The following is a 10,573-nucleotide window of genomic DNA, read 5'->3' as shown; positions in this document are numbered from 1 at the left end:
TTAATTAGGTTTCTATGTTGGTGTATTTTGGTGTATTGGCCCCCCGACTGAGCCTGGTTTCTCCCAAGGTTTTTTCTGCATTCTGCCTCCTGATGGAGTTTTGGTTCACATTAAATTTAACATTTAATTTAATATTCAACAATAATATTGATCTGCCTGCATTGACACCACTATATGAGAACTGAACTGAGCTGGACGATGACATCACGGTTTTCTCCAGAGCGGCTATATAATAATAAAAAAAGTACAACAAAAATGAAACATCACTGAACTTACTTAAGCTGGACTGTGACGCTATTTTCTTCTGGAAACAAACTTTGTTCCATTATTTTCCTGTTATCTCTGTAAAGCTGCTTTGAAACAATCTGTGTTGTAAAAAGCGTAATATAAACAAATGTGACTTGACTATTTTAAATTATTCTAATAAATTATATTAATCTGCTAATAATTAAATAAAAAGGAGATTTACACGAAAAAAAAAAAGCGGCTTTGATTACGCGTGTTTGCGTGGCAGCGTTGCCCCGCCCCCTCACGCGCGGCCCCGGTTGCTCCGCTCGATGAAGACTGGATTTGGATTTACTGTGGTGGCACTATGGTGTATTTAATTTACATGATACTATAAATGTAGACTACTTCAAGGAATACTACTTTTACATTATCACTATTAAGACATGAAAAAAATTTTTTTACTAGTTATTTGATCTTTTTTGGGGGGGATTTAATTAGTTTCTACGTTGGTGTATTTTCAATTTATTATTAAAAAATATATAGTATTCTACTTATAATTAAATAAAAAGGAGATTTACACACAAATAAATTAATAAATAAAATATTAAAAAAGCGGCTTTGATTACGCGTGTTTGCGTGGCAGCGTCGTCCCGCCCCCTCGCGCGCGTTCTCTGTGTCCCCGTCGTTCCCCACAGTTATGGCGGCCCCGGTCGCTCCGCTCGATGAAGACTGGGAGGATTTTAACGAATTCAAAGCGGCCGATTCGAGCACCAGCTGGACCGCGGAACCGGAGAATTCCCCGCAGATCCAAAGCTTCGCATCCTTCGACGAGACGCTGAGCGCGAGCTTCCCTCACTCCGGCAGCGCGTGCACGAGCGTCTCCGTGCGCGCCGTGAGCGAGCACGAGCTGCTGCGCGACGACGAGTGAGTGACAACAACACACTCAAAATAAGATTATTACTTGAAATATCATGTAATATATAATTATATTGTAAAGAATTTTATATAAATATACACGCTGCCGTTTTAATTACTTAACTCCGTGTTGTGGAGAATTAGTTGTTAGGTTTCACATTTATGGCTGTGATTCTTTATTTACACTAACATTATAATGTAACGTTAACGTTTTTATTTTTGGACATTTATCATGGTAGTTCAATTATATTCTTTGAAATACATTTAAGTACCATTTTGTTCCAGTATTTTGTAAAGGTCGTATCAGTGTCACACAAATAAAATTGAAATCTTTTTTCAATCTTTTTATTTTAAAATTGAAAACTATTAACAATATAAAAGTTTCTTATGTTCTAAGATGAACAATTAATGGACTGAAGCAACTTATGTTTACTTGATTATCCATACATCTTTATTTAAAAAAAAATTATGTTAAAATGTGAGCATCAAATATGAAACATCAGGCTTTTTTTGTTCGTCTCTCATCTCAGTTGTATTGCATTGCATTATTTGCATATTACTGTTTGTCTTATTTATTCTTCTGTTTTCTTGTTATTTCACAGGATATGGAATGCTCTGACGGAGAACTACGGCAACGTGATGCCAGTGGACTGGAAAACCTCTCACACTCGTTCACTACACCTGCCCACACTGAATCTCCGACCTCAGGAGGTGAGATCTGTCCATCCATTCATCTTTCCCTTCAGTCCGTGCAGACAGAGCTCACACTGTGTGTGTGTGTGTGTGTGTGTGTGTGTGTGTGTGTGTGTGTGTGTGTGTGTGTGTGTTTTAGACGGTGGAGGTCCGTAATCTTGACGTGTCTGATGACGAGGAGCTCAGGGATCAGATGGACATGCACACGATCATCATCTCCTGTGTGAACGATGAGCCGCTGTTTACTGCAGAACAGGTATTCACACTCAAAACACACTTTGAGAGTATACTGAATGAGGGCCAGTCATAGTCAGATTAATCGTTAAAAGATCATGATACGATTCAAACACCCATGCAATCTTATTCCTAAATGACGACGATTTTGCGATGTCTTCACAGCAGAGCGTGAACGCCGCATATTTTGCGCAGATAAAGCGCTATATAAATAAATGTGACTTGTCTTGACTCTTGACAGATGTGGTCAAACCTGTACATTAATCTCCATAACCTGTGTGTGTTAATCAGGTGATAGAGGAGATTGAAGAGATCATGCAGGAGTCTCCAGATGACGAGGAACATGAGAGTCCATCTCAGTTTGACCTCTCCATGATGTCGCACGAGTTACACACACTCACACACTCGACATCCAGCAGCAGCTGCGAGGAACGTAAGTACTGCATGTCTTTATTCACAACTCTTTTTTTTTTTTGACAGCCTTTTCACCTAAAATATTATTTGAAGTTCCTCCTGAGATTTTTAAGTTAATATTTCAATAATTTAACATCGCATTCGCATGTTCATGCTTCTCTGATATCGGTTAATGGTCACATGGCATGCAGGGAAACAAATAAAATATTTAATATTTATATTTTTTATTATTTGTTTTAATGTGAACTTTTTATGATTTCATTAATAATTAGATTTTCTGCAACTTACAAGTTCTAGTTTTGGAAACCCTGCATTAGATAATTTAAGGTGTGCAATTATTGTATGTATTGATGATGCCCCTGAAATTTTTTGTCCGAAACAGCAATTTTTATGTTATTTAAAGACTAAATAACATCAGAAGGTATGCTGAAAGATGAAGATGAATCCTGTATCTTGTAATCACTCAATCGGTGTTTCAACCGTGGAAAGATGTCAATAAAACAGCTTGAGAACAATGTCACATAATGTCACATTTACCTCAGATAAGCCATTCATTGACCAGCTTTGATAGTTAGCCAGTAAAATGATCTCTAGAGAAGAGAGTTTTGATAAATAAATGCACTATATTACATATTCATTATATTTTTTCATTATTGAATGTATCTTTGAATAAATCTGTCATGAAAGAAAGCTATTACAGTTTATTATCATTTAAATGTTTGTTTCACCAACAAATTGGATTTAAAACATAATTCTATTGATATAAAAACTGCCTTATGTGCAATTTAAATGTTTGTACAACTATTTATTTTCGTCCCAGAGTATGTGTATAAACACTTAAATATAATGTAATGATATAGAAAACTAGAAAACCATCTCTGTTCTTATTGCTTTTTGTTTTCTTTATTCCTGACAGTTAAGTGATTAAATGAATATACTAGTATTCTCACATAATTGTTTAACTTTAAACAATTAAAAGCATAGTACTTTCTGTGGCAGTATGTAGAAATGAGAAATGTCCCTGGTATAATCTAGTTGATTTTGCTGAAATGTAAGATGGAAACTGTTCAAGTACCTTTTGAGCTCTGTAATGTTGGAAGATGTTCACACATATCTTTTACTTCTCAGACAGAACTGGAGTGTTGAAATGAGGGTGTTATGAAATAATGGTGCTGTAGAAGTGGAGATAAGCTCGAGTCTGTTTGTTCTGTATTTCAGGGTTGCGTGGTCTGTGTGTGTCCGAGCTGCTGGAGCGTCTCGAGGAGGTGGAGCGTCAGATCCGGGGTTTCTCAGAGGAGCTCATCGATCAGCTGGCAGTCCGGGAGGAGCTGGACTATGAGAAGGAGGTGAAGAACACGTTCATCTCGGCTCTGATCGACGTGCAGAACCGACAGAAAGAGCATCGAGAGCTGCTGAAGAAGAAGAGGAAGATAAAGCCCACAGGAGGAGTGCAGAGATCTGACCGCTCGTATGTGCCAGGAACCGTAAGGATGAGAATTACTAATAGCAAACCCACACAAAATACACAGAAATACACAAAATCCAAAGCTCTGCAGAACCCCACGTCTGTCAGTGTTTTAACTAGTTTCATAATGCTTTCATATATCAGTACTGCTTCAGCTTCCTTTAACACATTTGACCTTTTTAGGCCCAATTCCACCTTCAGACCTCAAACCTATTATAAACACTTACATCCTAAAGAAATGGGATCTGAATGGGATCAGTGTACACTACCGTTCAAAAGTTTGGGGTCAGTAAGATTTTTAATGTTTTTAAAAGAAGTCTCTTCTGCTCACCAAGGCTGCATTTATTTGATTAAAAATACAAACAAAAACAGTAATATTGTGAAATATTATTCCAATTTAAAACAGCTGTTTTCTACGTGAATATATAGTTAAGAGTAATTTATTCCTGTGATCAAAGCTGGATTTTCAGCATCATTACTCAGTCTTCAGTGTCACATTCAGAAATCACTCTAATATGATGATTTGATGCTCAAGAAACATTTATGATTATTATCAATGTTGAAAACAGTTATTTACATTTTTATTTCATGATGCTATGATGAATAGAAAGTTCAAAAGAACAGCATTTATCTGAAATCTAAAGCTTTTGTAACATTAAACACTACCGTTCAAAAGTTTGGGGTCAGTAAGAATTTTAATTTAATTTAATTTAGTTAAACTGATCAAAAGTGACAGTAAAGACATTTATAATGTTAGAAAATATTCTATTTTAAATAAATGCTGTTCTTTTGAACTTTCTATTCATCAAAGAATTTTGAAAAAAAATTGTGCACAACATTGATCATAATAATGAATGTTTCTTGAGCATCAAATCATCATATTAGAATGATTTCTGAAGGATCATGTGACACTGAAGACTGGAGTAATGATGCTGAAAATCCAGCTTTGATCACAGGAATAAATTACAGTTTAAAATATATTAAAGGTCCCGTTCTATGCGATTCCATGTTTCAAAGTTTAGTTAGTGTGTAATGTTGTTGTTAGAGTATAAATAATATCTGTAAAATTATAACGCTCAAAGTTCAATGCCAAGCGAGATATTTTATTTAACAGAAGTTGCCTTTCAAAGCCTACAACGAACGACTCGTTTGGACTACACCCCTCTACTTCCTGCATTCATGATGTCACCAGAACCGTTTTTGGACTAATCTCCGCCCACAGGAATGCTCCCTCAACTCTACTGGCTACTTGCGCACTTCTTATAACTTAGGCTACTGTGTTTACTCAGCTCTTACGGTGATTTTCTGAAGTAAAACTGACGCTTCATCTTTTGTGTGATGTACAATAAACTGTATTAAACTCATCAGTACATGTTTGATCATCATTCGGACCTGGTCCGAAACAGCAGACTTGTAGGCTGTTAATAAATAATGGATACATACAAGCAGATGACAAATACATTATAATAACCGTAATTAAACTACTAAACCATACCTGTTTCATCTCTATACAGCACTCTGACTCTGTAGGCATTATTGTCCGACTCGAAATGAACGCCGTTACTGAGAGTTTCTGATATTATCATCATTCCGTGAGATGAATTTGTCCTGACAGACTGAGCGCGAGCTCATGAAGCTCCGCCCCCTGGGTCGTCCAGCAGCAGCTCATTTGCATTTAAAGGGAACACACTAAAACAGCCCCAAAAAAATGTCAATTTAAACATGCTGTAAAAAATGATCTGTTGGGTATTTTGAGCTCAAACTTCACATACACACTCTGGGGACATCAGAGACTTATTTTACATCTTGTGAAAAGGGGCATAGAACGGGACCTTTAAAATAGAAAACAGTCATTTTACATTGTCATAATATTTCACAATATTACTGTTTTTTTTTTATTGTTTTTTATCAAATAAATGCAGCCTTGGTGAGCAGAAGAGACTTCTTTTAAAAACATTAAAAAATCTTACTGACCCCAAACTTTTGAACAGTAGTGTATAACAAACAAACTTTACAAAATCAGTCCTGTGGTTGGTGTAAAACTTTGTGTCCATTTTGTAAATCGCTGGGATCATATTGCCTACACATGCTGCCGTATTGGGCACGTTTCTGTTACCGGGTGAAGATCCTCCTTTATGCCCCTCGTGCCAGAATCCATTATTGCTGAAGCATCTTTTGATGGACTGTGATATTCTGAACTCTGTTAGAATTTTTTCTTTTTTTGTTGACTCGAATGAAAAGATTTTTAATGAAGTAAGACCAGTTTAAAAAACAATTTTAATCGTCCTTTTTTTTAATCACTTTCTCGCCATGAATATAGCCAGGGTAGCCGGCATGGCGTTAAACTATAAACAAATAAACAAATGTATTCTGGGGAAATCCACAGATTTTCCCCCAAAATGTGTGTGGAGAACGTCTCCCATATGTGAAACATACTGTATGTTTCTCCAAGAATCATTTTTTTCATTTTTTGAAAAATCAGTTAAATTATCGATCTATTAAAATGGACTTTGTTGTTTTAGATTTTGACCGTTTTTTAATTTTTTACCCCTTTGTCTCAGTATTTGACGACGGTGATCCCGTATGACAGGAGCAACGGAGCACCGTCTGTAGAAGACCTGCAGATCCTGACCAAGAGTGAGTCAAAGTGAATGCGTGTTCAGTTTAAAAATATTACTTATTACTGTAATTTAATCTAATTACATGATGTGGCGGTTAATTAATCGCAAATTAGTCAACAAATCATCAAATTTGGTTGAGAAATTACCCCCAAAAGATCATTATTGTGTTAAATTAGAAAAACGTCAAATAGACATTACAAAAAGAAGCTTAAGAAATAAATATTATATTTGATTCAACATAGAATTTATTACACATAAACGTTTAGGCTTCAACGGCCATGAGGGCGAGTAAATGACAGAATTTTCATTTTTGGGTGAACTATACCTTTAATGTGTTTTTTACTAATATGGAAATATGAAATAATTTTTCTAAATAAGAAACTAAAACTCCCAGTAGGAGGCGTAAATGTCTAAATGAGTAAGTCATGGTGAATGGCTCTCTTTATAAATGGGCCGTTGAATCAGTGGTTCACCCGATTGATTCGCTCAGAACAGATTCATTCAGAAATGAAGCACCGCTGTGTGCAGTTCTTATCTGGCTTTTAGATAATATTTTCGTTGGCAAAATTTAGCAAAAGCAGACAATATTGTGTCTAAAATATAACAATATTAACTTCTTATTGATTGAACTCTTGTATAAACTCAGTATCACATTTGCACTCGTGCTATTCGGGATAAAAGCAGCACTCGTGTGATATTGTACTCGTTGCTCGTGTGATATTGCTTAACATCATGATAGAAATATGAGACAACTCATACTGGGGCATTTTTGCCCTGATATCTTGAATTTTAGGCTATTTTTCTATCGGCTCCATCACTCAGTGTGTTGTTGCCCTGCATCATGTTCGTCACCAATCAACTTTATGAAAATGAACTACATAGGTCTTGGGCAGTTAAATGCATTAATATTAATACGTTTATTTTCCCTTAACATGTTAAATTAACATCCCTAATATATATATATGTGTGTGTGTAATGTATAATATTTGATTTTAATTTTGAATGCATTGCTTTAAAAGTATTATATGTTCTGATAATAATTCCAGATTTAAAGAGGGTCCATGTGTGTGTTTTTGTACATGTATCCGTGTTTCTCTGCAGTTCTTCATGCCATGCGCGAGGACAGTGACACGGTTCCTGCTCTCCTGACCGACTACATCCTCAAAGGTATCAGAGACGCCTGAAACACTCATCCATCTCCATCACTATCAGTCTGAACCTCATTGATCTTGTGTGTTTTATGTTTTATTTTTGCTCTCGCTTCATTTGACCTTTAGCACTGGTGTGAGAGATCAGGAGACAGAGGTGTGTTGATTTCATATAACACTAACGGAGTAAAATTACAACTACAAAAAAAAAAACACATTAAAATTGTATTTATAATTAGTTATTCCAAATAAGGACATCCACAAAGGGAGAATTTGTCTGATTTACCTCACTTCTGTGGATACGTTTTTCTCCAACCTATCCAAGTAAATACACCCATATGTGTAGAATATGTCTTTGTTGTCTGTGTGTGTTGTGTTTGTCTCTGTGCTGTGTGTGTTCGTAATATACATATACAGCAAAACACAACAATATACACTACGGTTTAAAAGTTTAAAATCTGCCAGATTTTTGTGTTTTTGAAAGAAGTCTCTTCTGCTCACCAAGGCTGCATTTATTTGATCAAAAATACAGTAAAATTAGTAATATTGTGAAATATTATTACAATTTAAAATAACAATTTTTTATTCGAATATATTTTAAACTGTAATTTATTTCTGTGATGCAAAGCTGAATTTTCAGCATCATTCCTCCAGTCTTCAGTGTCACATGATCCTTCAGAAATCATTCTAATATGATGATTTGCTGCTCAAGAAACATTTCTAATTATTATTAATGTTAAACGGTTGTGCTGCTTCGTATTTTTGTGGAAACTGTGATACCGTTTATTTTTTCCAGGATTCTTTAATGAATAGAAAGTTTATTTGAAAATAGAAATCTTTTATAACATTATGAATGTCTTTATATTGTTATAGAATATTAAGAATAATTCTTTTGATCAATTTCATGCATCCTCGAGGAATCAAAGTATTCAATTATTATTATTTTAAAAAAATGTTTTAAATCTGACTGACCCCAAACTGTTGAATGCTAGTGTAATATATTAGGCTTCCACTAATCTGTCCAATCGTGTCTGTTGTTTCAGTGTTGTGTCCCACATAGAGTTTCCAGAGCGGAAGACCAGCGCATCTCATCGGTACAGTGGACATCTGGTCATCGGCATCTCTCCAGATGATGCTCTTCTCTAACAATGCACAGAATTTACACCGCCAGTGGCATTTATTTCTCAGTCTGAATGTGTTTTATTTGGTGTAGATGTTATTGTGTGTGAGCTTGAGGGCAGTATTTAGTTTATTTCTTATGATTCGACAAGTTTCCTCTGTTGTAGTTGATATCTTTTCATCACAGTGCAGCTGTCGTAACCCATGCATGTTTGCATCATATTCAGATGAGTTTGTCGTAGTGCAGATCTAGATCTCTTTAGATGAGTTTTGAGCTGCTGCTTATGATTTGAAAGCACACTTTACAGCAGAGACAGGTTGAAGATATTTGTGTAGGTCATTTATGTAGCTGTAAAATCATATCAGAGTGAACCGATTGAGAGGTACTGATAACAGAATAATAATATTTTATTTCATTGCCACATACTAAATGGTCTTTGTTGTGTTTGGCCAGCTTTAGGGTTTGTGCTTCTAACATCTCTATGACAGTATTAATATTCAGATGACGAGGAGCGAACGGCTCGTGTATTTGCTGCCAGTTGAAGTGAAATCTGTGATGATGTGAGATATCAGCAGTGGAGGGAGGACAAGGTACGAAGAGCTAAAACACTCAAACGCGTCTGTCTGTCTTCACCGAGGTCCTGTAACAAGATTGAATGATTGTCTCTGGCTTATTAGTCTTTGTTGAAACCGGACGGAGGTGATATTTTTGAATGTGTGACTGTAAAAGCTGAATGTTGTTTTTAGACAGAGAGATCGAGTTCATATGCGTTCCCACAAACGCACAACCGTAAAGGATTATTTCACTCAAAAATAAAAAATCTGTCGTCATGTCGTTCCAAACCTTTATTTCTTCTGTGAAAAGGTGAAGAATATCCCAGCATCAGAGAAAGAGGTCCATACGGATCGTGTGCCATATTCCAAATCTTCTGAAGTCATTTGATAGCTGTTTATCTTTGTTTTTTACACGAAAGAAAGGGATACGGGTTTGGAACGATTATTTTTTATTTTATTTTTTTTGAGTGAACTAGTCCTTTAAACTCAGGTAGCAGTTTCTGCATGTGAGGACGAAAACATCTCATGTCTCGTCTCGGTCTAAATCAGAGGGGGAACTATCAACACTTACAGGATGTGTTCGTTTGTTTCATCAGTCAGTCGCGTGCCTTTTTTATGTTAATGCGAATAAAGCACTCGACTGTCTCGTGTCCCAGATGAACATGCATCCTCGCATTAAAAGGGTCCATGTTGTTGTTTGCTTGTAAAGCATTCAGAACGAAAAAGTCGTTTCACGCACTTTCAATCGATCTAAAAGGGAACGGTTTTGCAGAACACGACATTTGCATAAAATATTGAACTACAGCTCTTGTTTGTGTCGTCAGGTTGTCGTGGCCTGATTCTGAGGAACATTAGCACAGTAAATCAGGGTACACGTACTATAATAACTAGAGATTATATATTTATACAAGCAATAATGAAACGCTGCCTTTTTGAATGCATGAAATTTTGTACCTTATTTTTAATGCAACATTAATGAATTAGTATTTTATAATGCATTGTATGTAGCAGGGCAGTTTTCAAATAAAAGCATCTGTTCTGTTCGTCAAACCCGCTGTGCGTTTGTCTTTCAGTGCCTCTCATTAGGCCGGATTCATAAAGATGTTTTAAAGAAAATAACTGTAAAATGTAATGAAATTAAAATATTTTATAACTTATGTCCAGTTGTATACTTTCCTTAT

At 35.8% G+C, this 10,573-nt stretch overlaps 1 protein-coding gene across 2 annotated transcripts; it reads left to right on the top strand.

The window, feature by feature from the left end:
- The first annotated feature begins 869 nt into the window (after nucleotides 1–869).
- On the top strand, nucleotides 870–10,442 carry fez2b (fasciculation and elongation protein zeta 2b). Of its 2 annotated transcripts, XM_084432344.1 has the most exons (9): nucleotides 870–1,152; nucleotides 1,746–1,854; nucleotides 1,976–2,092; nucleotides 2,362–2,503; nucleotides 3,703–3,968; nucleotides 6,511–6,586; nucleotides 7,672–7,737; nucleotides 7,848–7,875; nucleotides 8,762–10,442. In XM_084432344.1, the coding sequence occupies exons 1-8, from the start codon at nucleotides 926–928 to the stop codon at nucleotides 7,856–7,858; spliced, it is 1,014 nt and encodes a 337-aa protein (XP_084288470.1). In that variant the 5' UTR covers nucleotides 870–925; the 3' UTR covers nucleotides 7,859–7,875; nucleotides 8,762–10,442. The 2 variants fall into 2 exon arrangements, with proteins under 2 accessions (XP_084288470.1, XP_084288469.1); XM_084432343.1 differs by lacking the exon at nucleotides 7,848–7,875 and having other exon boundaries at nucleotides 887–1,152.
- Nucleotides 10,443–10,573: the final 131 nt, after the last annotated feature.

The sequence above is a fragment of the Rutilus rutilus genome (genome assembly GCF_951802725.1).
Source record: "Rutilus rutilus genome assembly, chromosome: 15".
In the NCBI taxonomy this organism is placed as follows: Eukaryota; Metazoa; Chordata; class Actinopteri; order Cypriniformes; family Leuciscidae; genus Rutilus; species Rutilus rutilus.
Note: the sequence above shows the minus strand (reverse complement) of the source record. Positions and strands in the feature narration are given on the sequence as shown.